General features: G+C 58.1%; 1 protein-coding gene across 8 annotated transcripts in view; it reads left to right on the top strand.

The window, feature by feature from the left end:
• Positions 1–16,459, top strand: part of IQSEC1 (IQ motif and Sec7 domain 1) — a 158,760-nt gene extending 142,301 nt beyond the window's left edge. For 6 of the 8 annotated variants that reach the window (XM_029242081.1, XM_029242078.1, XM_029242084.1 and 3 more), the window contains 8 exons: positions 290–429; positions 845–874; positions 1,855–1,980; positions 2,803–2,902; positions 5,137–5,298; positions 6,158–6,334; positions 11,732–11,781; positions 12,901–16,459. In XM_029242081.1, the coding sequence (XP_029097914.1) occupies positions 290–429; positions 845–874; positions 1,855–1,980; positions 2,803–2,902; positions 5,137–5,298; positions 6,158–6,334; positions 11,732–11,781; positions 12,901–13,440 (1,325 nt within the window). In that variant the 3' untranslated portion in view covers positions 13,441–16,459. Of the gene's footprint in view, positions 1–289; positions 430–844; positions 875–1,854; positions 1,981–2,802; positions 2,903–5,136; positions 6,440–11,731; positions 11,782–12,900 lie in introns of those variants that run through there. The other 2 variants (XM_029242085.1, XM_029242086.1) reach the window with 2 other exon arrangements.
• Positions 16,460–23,487: the final 7,028 nt, after the last annotated feature.

Genomic DNA, 23,487 nt, shown 5'->3' on the forward strand with positions numbered 1-23,487 from the left:
TGTGGTGCCCGCCCCACGGGGCGGCGGCCAGGATTGAGCGGGGCTGTGTGTGCTGAGCCCCCTGGGCGTGGCTGCAAGGTGGCACAGGCCCCTCCACACTCATCCGGGGGCAGTGCCAGCCTGGTCCCCGGTGCGGGGGCTCCGAGCACACGTGTGGTGGATGGGGCAGGGCCGGCTGCGGTGGGTCTGGAGGCCTTTGGTTCAGCTGGGGACTGGCAGGGGGACCGCTGTCCGGATTTGGTTTAGAAGCCGGTGCCTTGGGGTGAGCCCTGCCGCTGTCCCCTACCAGGCGTGGATGACGGGGAGGACATCCCCCGGGAGATGCTGATCGGGATCTACGAGCGGATCCGGAAGCGGGAGCTGGAGACCAACGAGGACCATGTGTCGCAGGTGCAGAAGGTGGAGAAGCTCATCGTGGGGAAGAAGCCGGTAGGTGGTCTCCGTCCCCATGGGGGGTGCCGCGCGAGGCCCGGGGTGCCCAAGACCCACCCGCCCCGCGACCCCAGGCTGCCCTGCTGGCTCGGCTTTGGCCAGTAGCCGCAGTGCCTTTGGAACCTGTTCCCTTCCAGGTGGGGTTGGTGGATTATGTCAGGTTTGGGGCTTTTTAAGGGAGTCACAACCCTTCTCTCTGGGTCCCCTTTGACGAGAATCTGAGGCTCTTAATAAACCAATGGCCAGGGCTGGGCAGTGGCTCCCTGGCGGCCTGGGCTCTCCGTCAGAGCCCCCTGGGGGCGCCCTGGGAGGCGCTGTGGGTGGGGTGTCACCCCGGAGTCTCTGTCAGGGCCCAGATGTGTATTTGGAACATTAACATCTCTTCTTGTTTGTTCACTGCTTCCCCCTGTAGATTGGATCCCTGCACCACGGGCTCGGCTGTGTGAGTTCCCCTCGGCTTCCGCCTTCCGTGATCCCCACTCCCCCGCAGCTCCCAGACCCACAGTTCTGGCTGCATGAGTTAATTTCCAGAGCCATAAGAAATTTGATTTTCACAGTTATCTCCACTTCAGATCTCTGAGAGCACGCGGGAGGGTTGTGCTGTCAGGCCCAGAGCAGGTGGTCCCCTCCCGTCTTGTCTGGGCCCGGTTGAGCTCAGAGATCCCACTTGTCCCTCGGCCCCGAGACCCTGTACCTGAACAGATGACCTTGGTGTGGCGTTGAGGCCTCCCCCTCCCCACCCAGCCCACGCTGTGCCTCTCGGGTCCCTTTCGCCGCCAGGGCTGGCAGTATTGTGCCTGCTGGCCGTCATGTCGTCTGCTCCTTACCCCACCCTGGCAGCCGGGTCAGCTGTCCCTGCAGAAGGCCTGAGACCCCCGGCACGCCCGTGACCTGCCCTCGCCCACCTCCCCAGCCCTGCGTCCTGCCCTCCTTTCTCACACTCTGCTACGGACAGCGCTGCCCCCTGAGGGCACCAGGCTGGGCCCGCGTCCCTCCCTCTCATCTGTGGGTCGCTGAGCTCGGGCCTGGAGAGCAGCCCCACGTAGGGCCATGTGTGCCCACGGCCGCGTGTGCATAGGGCAGGGAGCAGCCCCTCGAGGTGGTGACTGCCGGCTCGGGACCCTGCAGGGCTCCTCCAGACCCAGCTGTGGGGGCTGAGAGCCTTCAGGAGGGAGGGCCTGGGGGCGGGGAAGCCCGGGCTCTGCAGCCTCCTATGTGTGTGGCTCGGGGCGCACATGACAGGTGCTTTGGGGGCTCAGAAGATACGCGTGGTTCATGGCGGGGGCTCCACGAGCTCAGTGCTGAGAGGAGTCGGAAGGCGGTCTCCCTGGAGCAGGGGCCTCCGGAGGCCCGAAGGAGGGCAGGGTAGGGGAGTCCCTCGTCCCCGCGGGTGCATGGAGCTGACGCCGCCCCTCCACACAGGTGCTCTCGCTGCCGCACCGGCGCCTGGTCTGCTACTGCCGGCTCTTCGAGGTTCCAGACCCAAATAAGCCCCAGAAGCTTGGGCTGCACCAGCGAGAAATCTTCCTGTTCAATGACCTCCTGGTGGTACGTGGTCCCCACGGGTGAGGGGCTGGGTGTGCAGACCCCAGAACGGCTTGGGAGAGTGGCCCCGGCTGCGCCCAGTGTCGGCTGCCCGGGCTCCCACCTCAGGCAGGCTCATCCAGGAAGGGAGAGTCAGCCTCCGCAGGTCCGGGCCTAATCCTGTCCCCTCGGCCGCCGGGGGAATCCTCTTCCCGAGACTGAGCAGAGGTCTCGCTGCTGCCCAAACCCGTCCCTGGGGCCAGGCGGGGGCAGTGCTGTCTCGCTGGCCTGGGTCTCAGCCCCAGGACTAATGGGCTGAACGTGGCAGAGGTGGGCTCCCCAAAGGGAAGTTGAGCTCTTGCCCCAAAACAGGTCGCACAGATGTAGATGTTCCCGCAGGGAGCAGGGGGCCTGCCCTTTGGAGCTCTTGCCTCCTGCAGGCCCCCTTCTTGCCCAAGACCCTATTCCCTTTCCCCACCTGATTGAGGACCAGCTGCTCTTCTCGGGTTCCTGAGGGTGGAATCTAGATGTGTGGGTTCAAGTCCTTTCAGAGTTCCTGACCTTGAGCAGATCGTTTCAGACCTCTGGCCTCAGTGTCCTTCTCTGTAGAACTCATCTCTCAGAGGGTTTCATGGTGCCTTTGGGCCGTGCATGGGGATGTCGGGCGTGAGTGTCCGTCCCTGTATCGGCCCTCCCCCGCCCCGCGGGCCTCCTGACCTTGGAACCGCAGGAGGGTCCTCACACAGGAGAACTCGAACTGAGGGCCCACTTAGAGTCCTGAGCGCCCAGGGCTGCTCCCGGCCGCTCGGGCCCAGTGGCTCAGCCTCTGTCTCTGGCTGCCCCCAGGTCACCAAGATCTTCCAGAAGAAGAAGAACTCCGTGACGTACAGCTTCCGACAGTCCTTCTCCCTGTACGGCATGCAGGTCCTACTCTTCGAGAACCAGTGTGAGTGAGTCCCTGGGCCCGTCAGCACATGGTCTGCACCCCGTGGCAGGAGGCGGCCTCACTTGGTCCATCCGTGTAGCGAGGAAGCTCTCCTCCGCCGTCCCCTCTTCTTCCTCCTGGCTCCATCAGGGACGACCCCAGGGTGGCCTCTCCGGTGTTCTAATTCCCACTTTCCTAACAGAGGGCAGGTTGCTGGCTGGGGGTAACCAGGGAGAATTCAGTATCGTATGTAGGACTTATCGGGTTTACCTTTACCGTTACTTCTTGCAGGTGATAAGATTTTTAAATTTAGTGCAGAGCGATAAAATGTTGATAGGAAAACATCGAGTGAATGGCACAGGTGATATACAGATATGGCCAAACAATCAGGTGAGGGTCGTGCCGGAGAGACTGCAGGCAGAGGTCACGAGCAGAGCCCTGGTCCATCCGCTCAGGTTTCAGCGCCATGTGTTCTGGCTGTTGGACCTCTCCGGCCTGGTTCCCTTGGTCCATCGATGGGGTGATGGTAGTGCCTGCCTCAGGATGAGATGAGGCCGTTCACATAAAGGCCAGGACAGCCCGTGGCCCAGGGGCGGTGCTTGTTCAGGCCTTTGGGTGTGAGTGGGTCCTGGGCCTGGGGATCCTGGAGGGGAGCTGGCCGCCCCTGCAACCCCGCTGACGGGTCCTTTCGGGCTTGTTCCTTCCCGCCACCCACACCCTTCCCTTTTCCTCTCTCCCTCTCTGTCCCCTCCCTGTCGGAGGACCTCGAACTGCAGGCTGAGCCAGTGCTCCTGGGGTGGGGTGGGGTGGGGGACGTCCTGCTGCCCCCCATGTTCCGGAGGAGCCAAGGGAAGGGCCGCCACAATGGAGCATCGGGGCGTGTCCAGCAGCAAGGTCCTGCGGTCCTGTCCCGTCCGCCTTGCCTCTGCAGGTTGAAACGTGCCAGGGACCCGTGGCTGGGCCATCCCAGAACACAGTGCCTGAGGGCTTCTCTGTGCTAAACGGGACTGGGCCTGCCAGCTCCTCCTCTTTTCTCACATGCCTATGAGGGGCTCAGGATGCAGACCCCGCCATCACTCCACCCCAGGCCGGAAGGGCGGCCTTGCCTTGATTTCTCCCAGGCAGCACCAGGGAGGCTGGTGCCATGCGCACTGTCCTGACCGGCAGGCCCCTCTTGGAAGGGGTACGGTGGTAGTGACCACTCAGCAGCGGCCCGGGCAGACTGAGTCCTTAGGCAGAGGCCGCGCCCAGACCGCTTTCAGGTTCCCGGGGCTCAGCCCTCAGCCCTGGAGGCAGTGCTAGTGAGAGCCGACCCCGACCTTCTGTAGGACATGCCTCGCACCCGGGGTCTCAAGCTGGCAGCCCCTGGTCGGTCGCAGCTCAGTTATGTTATATTTGAACTTTATTTTAAATTCGTTGAGCTCGTACTAACATCTCCCCATAAGGCTCAGGTATCCGTGGCCCGTCTTGTAAAGCTAGGTTTGGGTGGATGGCGGGCAGTAGCAGGCTGCACACCCTCCACAGAGTCAGCAGCCACAGTCTTTCCCTGCCCGCTTCCTGCATTGAGGAAACCCACACAGGCCTCGAGGCGTTTGAGGTCCCCTCCCTGACCCAGGTCTGAACCGTGGTTAGGATTGGTGTTTGGGCCAAGAGCCTTCATACACTCAGTGGTGGATGCGCGATTCCCACTGAGGCGAGAGGCTGCCGGTATGCCAAAGCCCCAGAGACCCCGAGAGCACGGAGGAGGCACCGGGCAGGTCTGAGCAGAAGGCTCTGTTGGGTGTGGGGTGCCCACAGTGTACCCCAAGGGAGCTGGTGGCCTGGAGACCAGTCGGGAGAGGACAGAAGTGTCCGAAGTGACTGGATAAGACTGTCCCCCAGCGGGGACACCACCTCCTCCTCCTCCCAGGCTTGGCGCCTGGCCGAGTGACCAAGGATCCTGACCTAAAGAGTCCAGGCTCCACGCCCTTCCGGTGGGGAAGAACGAGGGCCCTGGCTTTGCCTCAGATCAGTCGGATCTGCCCTCGACTTGAACACGGAGCAAACACAGACCCAGGTCAGGAGGCAGAGACTGCCTGGTGGTCCCTCCGGGCTGCACCGTGAAGCCTCTCCTCCCTGGAGGGATGCGTCCCCTGGGAGCCTGGCCTCAGCGTGCTCCCACACCCCGGCTGCATGGAGACCCGCTGGTCCTTTGCCAGCCAGAAGGGAGGTGGCAGGGCCCGCCCTGAGGCCCGCGCTCTCCTCCCCCTCTGCAGACTACCCCAACGGCATCCGGCTCACATCCGCCGTCCCCGGAGCAGACATCAAAGTGCTAATAAACTTTAACGCTCCCAATCCTCAAGACCGGAAGAAATTCACTGATGACCTGCGGGAGTCCATCGCGGAGGTGCAGGAGATGGAAAAGCACAGGATAGAGAGTAAGTCACGGGTGCCTGGCGGGGGCCTGCAGGGTGCAGGCGTGGCCTCCCATCTGGGGGCCAAGACAGTGGTGAGAGGCCAGGCTGCAGTGACTCTGTAAGCCCAGAGGTGAGACGCCCTCGGCCTCTTCTGGCCTTCCCACGGCCACGTGACCAGGCAGCCCACCTGCCCAGGTCACGGGAGGCGGCACAGAGGAAGGAGGGGTGGGCAGGGGTCTCTGGGTGGGAGCCGGGCTTCCAAGGCCCAGGCCTGTCCTGCCCGGGGAATTACATTGTGTGCCCTGAGGGGGGGCCTCTCGGAGCTGTGGTCACCCCGTGTCCAGAGCCCTGGACCTGAGCCCTTTGCACTTGAGCATGGTTGGTATTTGTGTCTTCTGCACCCGACCACCGGAGGGGTCAGGGCTAGGGCCATCCCCTGGTTTTCATTAAAGCCGATGATACCCCCGCTTCTCCTGGCTCTAAGCCTCATTCCTGGAGGTACATGGGTGCCCCCACCCATGGCTTCCATCCACAGCCAGGCCACGTTAACTCCTCTCCAGACGTGGGCAAATCCACCTCCTAGGAAAGTGACTGACCTTCCTGCAGACCTCAGGCACTCTGGCCTCTCCAGCCTCCTTTCCGGGGTCTCCTTTCAGCCCCTTTGGTCACAGGTGCCGTCGCTCCTGCCCTTTCCCAGACGACCTTGCCCCTCACTTGCCCCCTGGAAGGAGGTGGCAGCTCAGCCCGGTGCCACCCTAAGCAGAGGGCCCCCCGAGTCGTCTGCGTTGCCCTCCGGGGGGGCCCAGCCCCTTGCCCTCTCCAAGCCACCCTTGGCTGGGGGCCATCCTCCCCTCACTGGGCCCCTCGGGCTCTGTTCCAGCGGAGCTCGAGAAGCAGAAGGGCGTCGTGCGGCCCAGCATGTCCCAGTGCTCCAGCCTCAAAAAGGAGCCGGGCGGCGGGACACTGAGTCGGGCCTGCCTGGATGACAGCTACGCCAGCGGCGAGGGCCTCAAGCGCAGTGCCCTTAGCAGCTCCCTGCGCGACCTCTCAGAAGCGGGTAAGAGCCGGGCCCAGGGCCGCCCCCTACCCAGCGCACGCGGGACTCGGCCGCCCGTGGCCGGCGGGGCTTGCGTCGGCCGGAAGGGGCTGTGTTGGAGGCTCGGACAGTGGAGGGGCTCGGACGGAGCTCACTTGGGTGGCCGTCCCCAAACCACAGCAGCATGTGACCACGCGGAGAGGGTGTCCCCCAAAGCCAAAGGAAACGGGGCCGAATGGTCACAGGCAGGACAGCCGGGAGGTTATCCCTGGTCTCCCTTGCTTATTTACCTTATTCTCTTATTTGTTTTCTGAGGTTCGCTCTCAGGCAGAGTGCGTCGGGCCCCGCTGGCGGGTGTGTCCCCTGCACTCTGCTGCCCCCGTCCCTGTGCTTCATGCTGATGAATGAGATGGAATGAAGCCCTTGCTGCTGTGTCTGGGACCCCGTCTCCCACTGTCCCAGGTCTTGCTTTCCCCACAGAGGTCTCCCTTCCTGGGAAACCCGGGCCTCTGTCCAGCCCAGAGACGCGGCCACGCCTGGCCCTGGGATGTCAGGGGAAAGCCCTGGCGGAAACGTGATTCTCGTTGTTGTTTCTTTGTTTCTGTGTGTGTCTGATTCGCTGCCAGCCTCTTAGCGTGCGTGCAAGCAAGCAGCACCCCTCGAGCCGCCCAGGTTTCCTGGGGCGGGGGCCGTGCGTGGAGCATCAGTGAGCAGGGAGCTTCTGCTGGCGGCCCTGCCTGACCTCGGCTGGGGGGGGGGGAGGGGAGCGCTGCTGCAGCCTGCTTTGCCTGCCAGCGCTGTCGGTCGGAGGAGCCAGGAGCCACGGGGTGAGGGGATGCACGCCGGCGGCTCTTCAGCCCCCCACTAGGCGTATCTAGCCAGGCAGCTTCTCCCATGAAGAAGCTCAGGGGCTGCGGCGGAGCGGAGGGAGCCGGACACGGGGGCACTTGGCTGTGCCAGGACCCCAGGCTCCCACCCCGAGGCCCCAGCTGTCCCAGCCGCAGGAGCCTGACGTAACCGCGGCTCTGCTGGCGAAGACCCTCTCAGGCTGAGACCGGCCTCCTCCTCTCCAGGGCCCAGCAGACCCCTCCCCACCAGGGCCTCGCCCACGCCCCCGGCCTCAGGCATCACCGCTTGACCAGCTCTGGGCCCCGTAGAGAAGCTGCTGATGACCCCATCCCTCCCTTCAGCTTATTCATTTCCCAGAATGTTTTTCTTTTTTTTTTTTTTTTGAGTTGGATTTTTTTCTTTGTTTCTGTCTTGTCATTTTTTTTTTCCATAGTGAAAATCCGAATTGCATGGCCAGCGTGAGAGTCAAGCAGGGCTTCTCAACCCCGGCTCTGCTGACATCTTGTGCCAGATCATTCCTGGCTGTGGGGACTGCTCTGTGCAGGACGCTTAGTAGCATCCCTGGCCTCTGCCCACTAGATGCCAGTAACACCCCCCAGTCATGACAACCAGTAATGTCCCCCCAAATTGCCAGGTGCTCTCTGGGGGAGAAATACCACCCCTGGTTGGCAGAATTGCTGTGGTTGAGAACCACTGGTTTTCCCCGTGGCTTGTTACACCCAGCTAATCGTAACCAGACTGCTCGGGGCCTCTGCAGGCTGGGGGCCCAGGGCCTGTGTTTGAGTTTGTGCAGTGGGGCAGGTTCTGGCCTCTCTGGGTCCTGCCCAGTCCCCTCGGGTAGCAGTGGCCTCAGCCGTCCACTGTCTGCTTAGGGGCCAGACAGAGCCGCATGCCCGGGCGCATGGCCGTGTGAAGGGCGGAGCCCCGAGGTCTGGCTGATTTCTGTTTATCGTTACCGTTGCCATTTTTGTTTGGGGATTCTGAGCCGAGAAGGACTCCAGGCAGCGAGTCCTCTCAGGTCCTAAACCACCGTGAAGAGAATCCCCGGGAAAGTGCCCCCTGCACCAAAGGCGGTAAGGTGGGTGTTTGAGCCCTGATGACCGCCAAAGCCCCAGGCTGGGACAGCCCCCCTGCGACCTCCAGAGGAAGACGGACCAAGCCAGCTGCCTGCCGGAACATGCCGGAGACGTGCCCCAATGTGCTGGACTGGGTCGGGGCGAAGCTCTCCCGCACCCGCCGTGCCCCAACCGAGATGGGCTTGTCGGGAAGAGGTGAGGCTCAGGGCCAGCCGCTCCCCTCGGGACAGTGACGCCCAGCAGCCGGCTTGTCATCGCTCCCAGAGCAGCTGCCCCAGACCTGCGACCACACATCCATCCAGGAGACAGCACCCGGGGATGTGCCCTCGGCCCGGCACGAGCCTCTGGGATCTGGGAGGCAGTCGTGGTTTGACGGCCCAGGAAGAGAGGGGCGGCAGACTTTCCTAGAGGCGGTGGGGGGGGGGGGTGTGTGCCTGGCCCCCAGCCCGGCCCCCCTGCTGAGCTGCGAGGCCTCGCCCCCTGTCTCCACGTGGTCTTCCTTCAGCTGGGCCCTCTGCTCGCCTCAGTGGCACCAGAGCCCTGCCAGCCTGAGATCAAGGACCCACAAGGACCTCTGACACAGGTGCGACTACTGAGCCTTAGCTCCTGCCGCAGATCAGCCAGTCACAGTGGACACTGTCCACGGACCCCGAGGCCCCCAGCCCCTCAGCCGCCGAGCTGCCCAACACCAGTCCCCACGGACAGGACATCTCCCGGGCCCGCGGGGTCTGCTGTCGTTACCCGGGGCACGACTGGAAGACTGCCACGTCCTGCACCTGTTAGGGAAGAGCTGGCGGCTCCTGGCGGCCAGTTTCCAAAGCAGCCCCTGCTGTCCCACGATGGGCGCTCCACACGTGTAGCAGCCAGTGGGCCAGCGGCTGCCTCTCCTGGGGTGGGGGCCATGCTCGGGGTGGCCTCCCAAGCAGAGCCCATCAGAGGGCCGCGCAGCACGTCGATTCCGGGGTCTTTGGCTCCGGGCCCTGGTCGAGTTACACCTCTGGGCCTGGGTTCCCCAGATGCAGGTGGGACTAGCGCTGCCCTCCAGAATCTGTGAGAGTCAATACCCACAGAGCGTTGGGGGTGGGGCCTGGCCTGCGTGCTGGCTGTTATCACCCTCAGTGTTGCTAGGGCCATGGTGCGAGGCCTCGGGCAGAGCCCTGTCTGCCTGCTGTCCCAACGCTGAGAAGCCAGGAATGCTGGGGAGAGCCGCACTGGGCGCCCCGTCTGGATGTGGCTCCCAAGCTGTCCGTGGCCAGGCTGGCAGGGCCTGCTCTGGCCCTTGAGAGGCGCCAGCTGAGGCAGGGCTCACCTGAGGCTTGTGCAGGATCCGGAGATGGTTGGGGGGGACCCCCAAACAGGGCAGGCAAGGAAGGAGTGGTGGGGATACGTGAGTGGGAGCAGCTGGCCCGGCTCCTCCTCCGTCAGGTGGTATGCAGGTGTGCAAACACCCACACGTGCGTCTGCCGTGGGCAGGTGTCCACGGGCGTGCCTGGGACTGGAGTGCAGAGGACTCCTGCGGGGACATCCCGTATCTCCTGCTGAGTTGAGAAGTTGAAAAGGTGAAGTCTGAGAAACTCAGAATCACTCCAAGACATCCAAGTTAGAGCTCTCCTGAGTCTTGGCCCACGGCGGGCAGGAGGGGGGCCTGTTCAGCTCCAGCGGGGGCAGCATATGAAGCCACAGCCCCCAGCCCCGGGCCTGGCCCAGTCCTGTCGGGAGAAGCAGGCCGGCTGGAGCGCGCTGCTAGCCCGGCGGGGCCTCTGTCTTCCCTCTCTGCCCCTGGTCCTTAGTCAGAGGAGTGTCCCCAGCCTTATAGGGGCTAGAGTGCAGATTGAGACACCCCAAGGACAGCAGAGTTCTGAGCATAGCCATCCCAGGGAGCGGGGGCCATGCCTAGTGGACAGATGTGGAAACTGAGGCAAAGAGTGGACGGCGTGCCAGGTAGGGTCACGCCTCCAGCTGCAGAGCCCCCCTTCTGGAGGCTGGACTCTAATTCTGTTGCATGTCCCCGGGCCACCGTGTTGGGACCGAAGGCAGGAAGGAAAGGTCACCCCTCTTCTCATACCGGCGGAAAGAGGAGGAAGGGAAGGGTCATTTTCAGCTGGGAACGAGGGCCAGTTCCCGCCTGGTGGTCCGTGGTCTTCAGCAGCCTCATCCGCTGTGTGGCGCAGTTCGGAGCGGGCTCTGAGACCAGGGTCCAGCGCGGCCTTCAGTGGACCCCAGGCTCCCAGCTGGAACTCAGGTTTGGGGGTCAGCAGGCAAGGCAAAGTCACCGGAGCTCCCCTGAGCCTGCCGTTGTGAGCCCAGGCCCAAGGGCCTGTCCTAGGCACGCGCAGCTGCCACCATGAGGCCGGAAGGATCCAGACACACCCTCTCCACCCAGCGCGGGTCCGGGATGTGGGCCACAGGGTGGCACGAGGCAGCAGCTTCCATCTTCCAGGCTCCTGGGTCCAGCCCAGGTCCAGCTCAGAAGGCAGCGTGGCCAAGATTTCCCGCCTCAGGTGGACGGGCAGACACGGTGTGAACCTGCTCACTGTGAGGACTGAGCCGGTCAGTCCATCGGCCAGAGCTTCCGTCTCCTCCTGGTGTGGACAGCGGGACACCCGTCCTGCACTGTGGGGCTTGGCCAGGCCTGCACAGGTGGAAACTGGAAGAACGTCTTGGAGTCTCTTCTCTGCCTCAGCCTTGGTGTCCTGCAGAAATGCCTGGAGAAGTCGTCCGGGGGACCTGCGGGGGCCAGGGCAGGCGCTGGACGTCCAGAACCAAGAGGAAGACTCAGTCTCCTCTGGCACAGCCAACGCAGGTTGCATGCCTGCTACGTGCCATGTGCGGGGGACACAGAGGCGTTGGCAGTGAGGGCTCACGACTGGAGAACGCGTGTGGCATCCCAGTGGGCCGTGCCCACAGAGGACTCCAGGCCCTGGGCTGGGAGGAAGTCCCAGCATCCCTGTCCCTGGCCAGACACTGCACAAACCAAACATGGCCCCAGGGTGCGGCCCCTCTGCTCCACCAGGAGAAGGAGGATGTGGAGTTTAGTCTCCTAACTGTCAGGCCCACCAGCAGCCGGGGAGGCAGACGTGTGTGCGTGCGTGTGCGTGCGTATGTCCATACATACGTATGTGAAATCCACCGAAGGTCAGGCCGGGCAGGACCACGCTTAGCTCGTCTTAGCTGTGGGAGGAGCTGCCCTTGCCCGTCCCCGCGGGCAGGCGGCTGAGGCTCCCTGGACCTCGGGGTCAGCCGGGCCTGTGTGCCCACCCCAGCCCCCCAGAGGCCCCTCCCCCCAGGCTCCTGGTCCCGGAGAGGGGGTTAAAGTTGGGCTGGTTGAAAAAGATTTTTTTTTTTTTTTTTTTTTTTTTTTTTTTTTTGCTTTTTAAGAACCCCATTGTCTTGTTAACTCATTACTGCCCTGCCACCGGCTCCCCCGGGCCATCCGGCGGCAGCGCCCCGCCCCGTGTCGCGTCTAACCTGTGGTATTGCATGTTCTGGGCAGGGAAGCGAGGGCGTCGCAGCAGTGCGGGATCGCTAGAGAGCAATGTGGAAGTAAGTCGGAAGCCCCCGTCCAGCTGGCTGTCGTGTGTCGCCTCCTGGTGTCTTTTTGTTTTGCTCCTCCTCCTCCCCTTCTGCACAGAGGCTCAGACCCCCCGCCTGCCTCGTCCGCGCATGCCGCCCGCCTGGCGTTCCCATGCCCCTCACCGCTTGTTTGCGCTGCAACGGAGGGGGTGGGTCTGGATGTTGTGGTTTAGTGTCCGCCTAACCCATCCCCGCGGTCCCGAGCATGGTTAACACCCCGGCTTCCCACTCATCCTGGGCCGGAGGCGGCGGCCGCCGGGCACCCTCCCCCGCCCCCTCGCTGTCGGGTTCTGCCACCTCGGGACTTCCATGCTCCGCCATCCCCATCGCTTCCTTCCTGGAGGTTCGATTGCTGTGTGTCTGCAGTCAGGGCACCACGGAATTGCTCAGCTAGCTCGGGGGAGGAGAGCCATGAGAGCGAGAGGAATTCAGTGTGGATTTCATGAGATTTCATTCATCCTCCAGCCATCTCGATATCCCTGTTCACATCTAACCTCAGCTTGCAGACCTTTCTGTTTCCTTCCTTTCCCGTGTTTGGTTTGCAGTAGGTAGCCGCAGTGAAATGCCTGGGCGGTGCCCAGCCCCTCCTGTCCCCCTCACCACCTCCCCAGAAACCTCGGGACCGGCACAGGCAGAGCACACGCCCTCGGACATTGAGAGGACCCAGGAGAGCTTAGGGCAGGAGGCGGCAGGACTGGCCCTTCCCCTGCACGCAGCTAGCCCGCCCCGCCCTACCCAGCACACACCCGCAGACACACGGTTCTGATCTCAAAGCTCCGGCCGCCTCCGGCAACAGGGTGCTCATCAGGCCAAGAGCAGAGGTCAACTTTGACCCGCAGCGGCTGCGTCCCCCCCCCCCCCACCCTTTCTCCCCGAAGGCCCCCTCCTGGCCCCCCCAGCCGACCTGCACGGCAGTGTCTGGAGGTGGCGCCTGAGTCCAGCCTCACACGGCCCGGCCTCTGCGGCTAGCGAGTTGAACTAAGGCTTAGCAGTCAGTGGGCGAACTTTTTTTTGACATTTCTTAAGAATCATTCTGATGTAAGTGCTCTAAGGTCTTTTAATTTTGGTTTCTATGAATTTCCTTTTTAGGGGTCCATCATTAGCAGTCCTCACATGCGCCGGAGAGCTACATCAACACGAGACTGTCCATCTCGCCCACACCAGGCCATGCCCAACTCCTCCTCCCTCCTGGGCTCCTTATTTGGGAGTAAGAGAGGGAAGCCCCCTCCCCAGGCCCACTTGCCCCCAGCCCCTCCCCAGCCGCCCCCCCACCCGCCTCATCCCTCGCCCGGCCACCCCCAGGGGCCCACAGAAGGCCCCTTGCAGGCACCAGTGCACGGGCATCACGGCCAGTACTGCCCCCTCCAGCAGAACCCGCCCCCCTACCATCACCACCACCACTACCACCCGCCCCAGCACATCCAGCACGCACACCAGTACCACCACGGCCCCCATGGGGGGCAGCCCGCCTACGGGGCCCACGCGCACAGCCACCCGCCGCTGCCCTCGGCCCACGTCGGCCACCCGGGCCACGTGGGCCATGCCGTGCACCACCACGGGCAGCCCCCTGCCCCGCCACCCCTCCCCAGCAGCAAGGCCAAACCCAGCGGCATCAGCACAATTGTGTAGACAGCCTGGGCGGGGGCCCCGGGCCCCTCAGAACAAGTGCACACCACACAGGCGCGCCCAGGGGTGGCAGCCCCAGACCAGACCCAGGGCACTTTCTGTTTCCACCTCCCCGTCTGCTCCCGGCCCGGATGGAGCCCCCCAAGCCCCGGGGCTTGTGTCACAGGGAACAACCCCCCCACCCCACCCCGTCCCCAGTTTCATTTAGCGGTGGCGCCCCGGGCTCCATCCACCTCAGCCCGGGAGGTGGGCCTCGGCCACCATCAGCCCTGAAACAGTGCCGCCGGCCAAGCAGCTGTTGAGCTCCCCGCCCTGACCCCCCTGCAGCCCTCAGCTCTCTGCTCCCTCACTATACACGCAGATGAGAGCCCAGCCTAGGAAAAGAAGAGACGACACAAAAACCAGAGACAGAACCAAACAAAAAACCCAAAACTTGCTGCATTATTGCTCTTTTATTGACAATGGGCAAAAATTAAGTAGACCTGATATGGTTGATGAAAATACGTAAGTAAACTTTATATAATATAAATATATAAATATATAAATATATATATATATATACTGTATAGGTAGTATTTGTGTGTGAAAGGCAAACGTTTCAGTCCACGAAATTAGCAATATAGACTTTACAAGGAGCTCCACTTACCTGATAGGAAGACAGTACCTTAGACAAACGTGTGAGAGGGTAGACCAAAAACTTAAATGCTAGGGACAAAATTCATATTCTTCCGTATTTTCATAAAAAGAAGAGAAGCCCCCCTAGGACTGGTGGAAATCTTTACACGATCATTACTAACTGTGCCAAGTAACATAGCATCTAACTGTTTTAAAAGTCCGATATTGCTTTGTATAAATCCTTATTTTATTAACAGAAGCCTAACATAAGTAATCAGTATTATAACTGCTCTGTTATTTCAGGTAAGCAAATAGATAAAATGCAGTAAACTCTACAGTAGCAACTCGAGACAGCTAGTTAAGAACTGGTTGCCTTGGACTATTGGTTACAGATTCTTAGACACTTTAATGGCTGCAATAACTGTGAATTTCCATGATCCATGTTTCTTCTGTATGCATTTGATTTAATGCGCACTCATTCAGAGCCCTCTGCGGGGGGCCCCATACACGGCCGAGGTATTCATCTCCAACATGAAAACGACCAACTCATCCTGTGTCCCCAGCACCATAGCTCCCTCATCCTGTTTCCAACCGCAGCAGGCAGACGCCCCGGAACCCGAAGGCTTCTCTTAGCGTTTAGCAACCCAGGGCGGTGTGTGTGTTTCCCGTTTTGTTTTCTGAGTGGTGGCCGTGATCATCGTGATTCCATGTGGCCGTGTGCTAGCACGACCCCCGTGTCATCGCCGTGGCCCATCTGACCCCAGCCGACGAGTGCCCGGCCCCGCCAGTGCGGCCCCGCCACCTCCTCGCGGTCAGGCGGCTGCCGGGGCATCACATGACTCTCCGCTGTGCTCTTGTCGCTTCCATGTTGTGGCGACACCATCCGCTCCCCCGGGGCCGGCGCCGCGCGCGCCTGGTTCTGTGCCTGAGTCACCCACGGGCCGTACTTTGTAGTTTCAGCCCTTCGAGCCACTGCAGCAGCCGGTGCTGTGCCCCTAAGCCGTGGACCCGAGGATCGCCCCCGGCACCTGCCGGGCAGGGAGCTCTTCCAGAAAGGGCGAAGCTGGCGCGGGACTCCGCGGGCGCGGGGCTCTGGACAGGCGGCAGCGGGACGACGGAGGGGGGCCCACCCTGGCGGCGGCCGGGGCTCTGCCCGCCCACCGCCCCCTTTGTCGCATCATCCAGGTCACCAAACCAGCAAATCTGCAAACCGAGCACTTTGTTAATCTCCATAGAGAGCAAGTACAGCAATCTAGAGTTTAGCTTTTTTGGTTTTTTTTTTTTTTTCCTTTTTTGAAAGAAGTGTGACTTTAACCTGCCCGCCTTTATCTTCCCGCCCGTGTCATCCTTCTCTCTCATCTGCTCAGAAAGAGAGAAACGAAAAGCACGGGCGTGTCTGATTTGGTCCAGGCCGGGCTGGTGGGAGGCTCCCCGGTTCCGCGGACCCCGAAACTCCTTGGTTTCCCTCCAGAGTCCCGCTCCCGAGGCGTTCTCTGTCTTGTGGTTTAAAGGGCGTTGTGACGACAAGGAACAATCGAATTGTACTGCATGTCCTCTGGCGTCAGGCACGAGGCCACACTTTGTGTTCTGTGTATTTGCAAACTCTCTCAGTGTTACTGTTGACAAATAGTTGAAGTAAAGTGATAACATATTAAGTATGTCGGCTTTTCTTCACCCTCTGTACCAATCGTAGGATCTAACTGTAAACTCCAGGTTGTTCCAGAAAAGATGCAGGCAGGCTGATTGACACCAGGTCGCCCTTCCCGAAGGGCAGTCACTGATGGAAACAGAGCCAAGCTGGGTAGAGCCGGTGGGAAGGGTGCCCTCTCTCTGCAGGCCACTCGGGACCCCCACCTCCAGACTGTCACCGGGCTGGGTCCCTAAAGTGGGGGGAGTCTTTCCCTGTGTTCCCAACTTTCTGCTGGATTGGCTTCTGGTCAGTGAGGTTTCATCAGTCTTTGTGTTTCGTTTCCAAACTTGTCATGGAATAAGTGTTCCCAAAAGATACACTGTTCCCTGGAGGCGTCTGGAGCCAGGCTGCCCCGAACTCGTTTGGGAAGCAGATGCTCCTGGAAAGCTTGTGGCCCCATGTAGCTTTCTTGAGACTGCGCTCTCGGGATCCCAGCCCGTCCCAGGGTTGCAGCTGTGGGCACCTGTGGTTCACGCCCTGGCACAGGAGGTGGGAGGCTGAGCATCACCGGGATGTGTGTCATCCTTTCTCGCTGTCAAGATACACGTGGGGCATTTTGCTCAAGTCACAAATTATTTCAGCAGGTGACCCTTAGAGAAAGCAGTTGGTACCATCACAGACATCTTTTCTGGGACAACAATTAAATCATGTTTGTTTTTTCTTTTTAAGTTTATGAATGGATTGCACAACAATGTAAAAATAAAGTTCATCCTAATATGGTGTGCACATCTTGCTTAAAAACATCCTCAGTCATCCTGTGTAGAGCGATTTTTCCATCTCGCACTGCATGCGGCAGAAACCTCTTGGTTTTCTTTAAGATGAGCTGAAAAGACAGCAGATGTTAAACATGACCCTAGGTGTTGACTCAGCACCGTACGAAGCTATGTCGCTACAGGTAAGCATGCATCTTACAGTCCGTTGTAAAATACCATCACCCTTCCTGCCTGAAAAACGAGTCCTTCTGTAAGTATTTTCAATACAACAACAGTAATCCAGGAAGCGGGTTGCAGAATGAATCGGCGTGAGGTGAGGGTGGTGAACGGGCACAGCGAGGGGGGGTGGGGGGGCGTCACCGTGTGACCTGCCTGCGGTCATGCCAAGGTCGTGTGTGGGACCATCTCCTCTGGGGCACTGTCATTCACCTCGAGTCGTTTCACACACTTAGAACCAGGTCTTGAATGCAGGCTCTTCAGACCTCAAGGGCCACCTCGCTCGCAGGAAGCCCGGCACCCACGATGTAACTTTGGGGAGGAAAGAAGTGCTTTTGTTTTCCTATGCGTTCTGTGTGTAAGTAGTAACAGACTCTACTGATGTAAAACCATAGCTGTGATCATTTGGAGAAATCAAATAAATGCTTCAAAACCCTCGAGTTCTTACTTTTTCTGGGAAGTCCCGCAGTTTCCCTGTTGGCCACACACAGAGGTCTCCAGGTGACAGGGTGGCCCATCCCTTGTCGTGACTGCTGTGGGCTCCGGCTTTCCGGGAAGACGTTAACTTGAGGATGCTGATGGACGGCTTAAGATAAAGGTACACGTCACAACGTAGGCACTGGTAGAAGATTTCAGAGGCATTTATAATTTCTAGCAACTTTCGACAAAATTTTGTGCTTTCGTTGAGTTAGAAAGAGACAGGAGGTGGACCGTATAAAGTGTGCGGGTGGGCTGGGAGCGACTGGTGGGGGCAGAGAAGCACCCAAGGGCCCGGACCCCATCGCGTGGTGTGGAAGCCAGGGAAGGAATTCTGTTGCTGCGCAGAGCAGGCGTTCTGTGGGGACGTGATTGGCTTGTACTGTTTCTCCTTTCCTCGAGCCAGATTCAGTTCCAGAGAATACCCCTTAAAAGTTTCAGTACGTATCATAAAACCAAGTAAGACTGGTAGACCGAGTTTGTGGGAAACACAAAGAGGTTGACGTCAGCAGCCATAATGGGCTGTGGCCCACCCTTCACAGAGAAGTGGGTCCCTGTGGGAAGACGGTCTCAGGTCTCTGCAGCGGGGAGGCCGTCCCTCTCCCAAGCCCTCGGGGGCCTCCGAGGGAGGGGAGCCGGTTCCCGGAATTCTGGGAATACTTGGGTCCGCTTCAGCGCGCGATGCCACCACACACGGGGCTGCTGACACCTGCCGCTCGGGGCACCCGAGCCGCTCAGCCAGTGCTGCGGTGCGACCGTCCTCTGGGTTTCGGGTTTGTCTCCCCAGCAGACTGCGAGCTCCTGGGGCAAAGGGTGCATGTGGTCCCCTTCTGTGTGTCCGGTGGCCAGCACAGGACTGCTCCCGTCAAGATGCATCCGAAAACGAATTGGTGGTTGGAAGGGGGCGGGGGTCACAGCAGAACCACTGGCTGATCTGAGCGTGTGTAGATCGTCAGCCTCCCAAACCGGTGGACAGTTGTTCGCTTGGTGCTCTGCTGCGCCTGCCACCGAGAATCTAGCTGGGGATGCAGGTGACACAGTGAAACTTCTCCGAGATTGTTTCCTGCTCACTGACCGTGTCCTTCAGCCCACGTTTTATTTGACCTCTCAAAGCTTTCAACGCTGTTCACACGTCCCTTCGTGAAACACGTGGTGTCTTGGGTCGCACACTCTCTCCTTCCTCTCCGGGGGAGGAGGTGGGGAGCCCCTCCTGTGTCTCCTTTGCAGGCTGACACCCCTCCCGGAGCCATGACGTGTTGGACTCAGGGACGCAGAAAGCCCTCTTCCTCTCTTCCTACTTCTCGGCAACGTCACACAAGCCCACAGCTTCGGCTGGCTTTCTGTTTTCCTATAGAGATTCCCAAATTCGAATCTCCAGCCCAGACCTCTGCTCCCAACACCCACATCCCTTGGATCTTTCAGTAGCAACTCTCTCCAGGAGGACCAAATCCGTGGTCGCACACGGACACGCAAGGTGGAGCTGGGGCCTCCCTGGGCCCCCCGCATTGATGAATAGCATTCCTGTGAGGGGTGTAAGTTAGAATTTAGGAATTGTTCTGGAACACCTGTCCTTTCCCTGACTCCCCAAGTCTGTGCTGTCACCAAGCCCTTTTGATTTTTTTTTTTAATAATATTTATTTATTTGGCTGCGCCTGGTCTTCGTTGCAGCATGTGGGATCTTTAGTTGCGGCGTGCATGCGGGATCTAGTTCCCCGACCAGGGATCAAACCCGGGCCCCCTGCGTTGGGAGCGCAGAGTCCCAGCCACTGGACCACCGGGGAAGTCCCTAGCCCTCTTGATTTTTACCTCCTGTGTGTTCTTGAATCTACCTGTGCCTCTTCACATCTCTCACCTGCCGTCAGGCCGTTGTCTGTCTGTCACCCGGTCGGTACCTGGGCTCCTGATCTCCACGGTGGGTCCCTCGACCCCGTTCTCCACTGGCACCAGAAGGGTCTTTTTAAGATGCTGCCTGCTTGAAGCCATTAAAAAGAAAATAACAGAAGACGCTTGACGTGGGCTGTGAGGCCTGCATGTTCTGGCCCTTGACCCTCGCTGTCCCCTTTCATTCCAGCCACACTAGCCCTTCAGACGCCCAGGGAAGCCGTGTTCCCCCTGCCTCCGGGCCTGTGCAAGTATGACCCTGGCCGTTCCCCGAAGGTAGGATGCTCTTCCTTGCATCTTTGTTGAGTTAGCTTCTATTTCCTGCATCAAATTTCAGCTCTCTGCAATGCGTTTGCATACTTGTATATTCAGTGATGTGACTGTTCCATTGCCAAAGCGTCAACAAGGTCAGGTCCTTGCACAGCTGTAATCCTAACACGTGGCACAGAGGGCTTCAGCCCGTGTTCGTTGAGTGAATAGATGAGTACCAACGCCCGAAGAAGGAGACTTAGTGCTGAAATGCACAATGCACTTTGGTGGTTCACGGTGAGATCAGAGACCTAGGGAAGCGGCGCGAGCCAGAGGCAGGGAAAGACTGGGTCCTGCCGCTTCCTTGTTAATTCAAGGAATAATTTGGGCGATGACTGGAGGCTTTTAATCACTGTGTTCTAACTTCATCAAATATGTTTTTAACATTCAGAGGATTTGGAAAGAATAGATTCATAACAAGCAGGGGGAAAAATCACCCACAATCCCACCGCCCCAAAACAGTTATAATTGAGCATTTAGTCTCCCTCCTTCCCACCCTGTCTTTGGGCATGTTTCTCGGTTACCTAGTTCAGATTTTTTTTTCTTTTTATGGTAACTTTATGAGTTCGGATCTTTGATGTGTGTCCCAAACAGTCTGTAAGTGTTATTCGGTGCCCCTCGTGAAGAAAGAGTTTCACAGTGGAAGCCATCTAGGAGACGCCAGGTCTGATCAGAGTTAAACTGTCTCTGTCCTGCAGGACGTCTCAGAGTGTTACCAAAAGTGGGATCCGGCTGCCCGCAGCTCAAAAGACAATAAAGAGGCAAGGTTAGTGGAAAGGAAAGTTTGCTTTATTTCGGAGGCCAGCATGGGAGGGGGCGGTGGGGGACAGACGCCTGTCCAAAGGTCAACTCCCTCCCCCGTGACAATCAGTGGAGAAGAGCTTTTATAGACAGAGGGAGGGGGCTCCAGGCAGAGACAGCACAGTCGGCTCTGACAGTCGTGTTGAGATCGGTCCTGCAGTGGTCTGGTCAAGCATCATCTTGACTGTTTTAAGTACAATTAGTCTTCAGTTCCAGGGTCGGTTTGTTCCCATTTCTTTGAGGCCAGTTCCAGGAATTGTGACAGCTTATGTCATGACTGTGGTCTGGTCATCATGTAGTTCACTTCTTCCACCTAGTGGAGGTTTCAGTGTCTATAAGACAGCTCGCAGGATATGGCTCAGGTTATTTATAACCCTTGAGGAGGAACTAAAGGTCCTTGACTTTGCTTAATGACTAAACTATTGTTATTTGGTCTCCTTTGACGGTTTTCCCCTGTTTCTGCATTTTCTCACTTCTCTGATTAAACTTACTCTTTGGCTAAAGTTTTTCTACAGACAAGACTCAGGCTGAGGACATGGGGGGCAAGGACCATAGGGTCCTGCTCTGTTTCAGGAGCCTCTTAGAAAGATGACATTTGTTGTAAGTCTCCGAAAGATAGTCTGTGCCACGTTTCCCAGACGTCTGTAGCGGTGGAACTCTGTTGCGTTCTGCAGCATACCGTTTAGTTGAAGTTTGTATGTGTAAATTGTATTTCCTTTTTTCCTTAATATATCCTGATGTTATAAAAGATGCAACAGTTGATGACGTTTGTGCACTGGCCCATCGTATGGGTGGCCTCTGATGTGCTTGCCATCGGATGGTGTTGTTTTGGTGAATAAGGAACAGATGGTTGGAAATCATAGAGTTTCTGAGCAGATTTGGTGACTCTGGTAGGGACTGGGGCCTGGGGGAGTGGGGCACCCCTGAGTCTGACTTTAGGCCAGAGCTCCTGGGATGAACAGTGACACCACTTTGGTGGCCCAGGGCAGCCACGGCGTCACCTGAGAAGCCTCTCCTTGGGTGTATTCATTCAGCGCTCCCCTCCCGCGGGAACCCACCTCACCTTTCAGCACTGAGTGGGTCTGCAGTAAAGATGTACCGGCTGCCGACGCAGGTGTGTCGTGAAGGATGCTTTCCCCGTTTCTGATGTGTACTTTGAGACTTCTAAGGCCCTTTTAGGGAACTGCCTTCTCCCCTTTCTATTACTTCTGACCACGGTCCACCTGCACCTCCACGACGTGACCGGTGTCCTATATGGAAAAAGTCCCACCTAAACCTGAAAGATGGGGACTAAATCTCTTCAGGTGTCATCTTCCGCGGGGTTAATAGGGAATAAAACATTCTAAAATAAAAACACCAGGGGAGGGAGGGCTTCCCTGGTGGCGCAGTGGTTGGGAGTCCGCCTGCCGATGCAGGGGACACGGGTTCGTGCCCTGGTCCGGGAGGATCCCACGTGCCGCGGAGCGGCTGGGCCCGTGAGCCATGGCCGCTGAGCCTGCACGTCCGGAGCCTGTGCTCCGCAACGGGAGGGGCCACAACAGTGAGAGGCCCGCATACCGCAAAAAAAAAAAAAAAAAAACCCACCAGGGGGTAATGGAGGCCACCTAAATCGGAATCTCTTCCCACATCCTGAGAACTGTTCAGAAAAAGAACAAACAACACCATCTATAGCCCAGACCTACAGTGTAACCAAAAAAGACCAAAGATCACAAATCTCAATGAGAGGTCAGTGGGAAAACAAACATCTTGGACTCGCAGAGTTGCCAGGGAATCTCACACCAGAATGTAGATCCAGGTGAGGACTGCACGGAATAGAGAAAACGTCATCAACTAGGGTTCACACCCGTAAGGACAGACCGACCCTCAGAGAAAACGTGAGGGCCGGTGGGTGAGAGTACTGGCCGCTTCGGAATCAAGGGGGAGAGACTGAGAAAGTTCTGAGACCAGAGGTGCAGAAGCCCCGCTTCCGGAGAAGAGGGAAGCACCCTGGAAACGGGAGGTTCCCGGAGGCCTGGTGACGAAGGGAAAGAAAGGAGCCGCTAAAATAAGGGCCCTATTCGAACGAGGTGCTGTCAGAGAATCAGATAAATAAAGTTGCCTAACCTACAGGTAACCAAATCAGGATGAAAAGAAAGCACAAACACACAGAATAAGAAATGATAGTAGGGAAGAAACTATTACAATGAAGGAAAAAATGTAAAGCAATGCTACTTTGAACAACTTTATGCAGATAAATCTGAAAAACCTAGACAAAATGGATAATTAGCCAAAACTGACCCCTGGAGAGACAGAGATTTTAAACAGACAAATATCCATAAGAGAAATAGAAAAAATAATCAACCTTGCCAGGTCCGTGTTGCTTTCATAGAGGAGTTCTTGCAAACTTTTACATTTCACATAATCTCTATGCTACTTAAACTGTTTCAGATCACAGCAATGGAAGGAAAACTTACAAATTCTTTTTTATGAAGTGACTCTAGCAACGTTTTCTAAACCTGATAAAGCTTGCATAAATACAGAACTACAGACAACCAAAGCAGAAGTGCGAATAAAGCAATAGCAAACATCTAATGTCGCATAAATGTAAACTAATATACACTTGACCGTTAAACAATGTCGGGGTTAATCCACCTATAATTTATAGTTGGCCCTCCACATCTGTGGTTTCAACCAACCTCGGACTGTGTTGTACTGTAGTATTTTGTTTGTTTTTATTTTTTTAATTTTTAATTTAAATTTTGTTTTATATTGGAGTATAGTTGACCTACAAAGTTGTGTTCGTTTCCGGTGTACAGCACAGTGATTCAGTTATACATATACTAGATCCATTCTTTTTCAGATTCTTTTCCCATATAGGCCTTTACAGAGTACTGAGTAGAGTGCCCTGGGACAGCAGGTCCTTTGATTATCTGTTTTATGTACAGTGGTGTGTATGTGTTAATCCCGACCTCCTAATTTACCCTCCCCACCCCACCCTGTGTGTAGTATTTACTACTGAAAAATATCTGCATATGAGTGGACCCTCGCAGTTCAAACCCGTGATATTAAGGGGTCAACCGTACTCCATGACCCAGCCAGGCTTCCGTGTCTGGGGGAATGAGTCAAACCATCATCCCGAGTGGTCCGAGTCTTCAAGCGTCCTCCCTGTTTTGGTTGCTGTAGTTTTGCGTTAGCTGTTGCTGTTGCGCATGGACGTACTAAGAGGTGCCGCAGGGGACCCCGTGGGTTGCAGACATAACCCTTTTTGTCCCACTGGGTGGCCGCAGCCCACGCTCCCCTTGGGCATTTGGACCCACCCGTCCAGCCAGTAGAGTAAACCCTACTGCTTCCTGGTGGTTTGGGGGCAGC

This window comes from Monodon monoceros, unplaced genomic scaffold, assembly GCF_005190385.1.
Source record: "Monodon monoceros isolate NGI ecotype Baffin Bay Population unplaced genomic scaffold, NGI_Narwhal_1 Super_Scaffold_3, whole genome shotgun sequence".
Lineage (NCBI taxonomy): Eukaryota > Metazoa > Chordata > Mammalia > Artiodactyla > Monodontidae > Monodon > Monodon monoceros.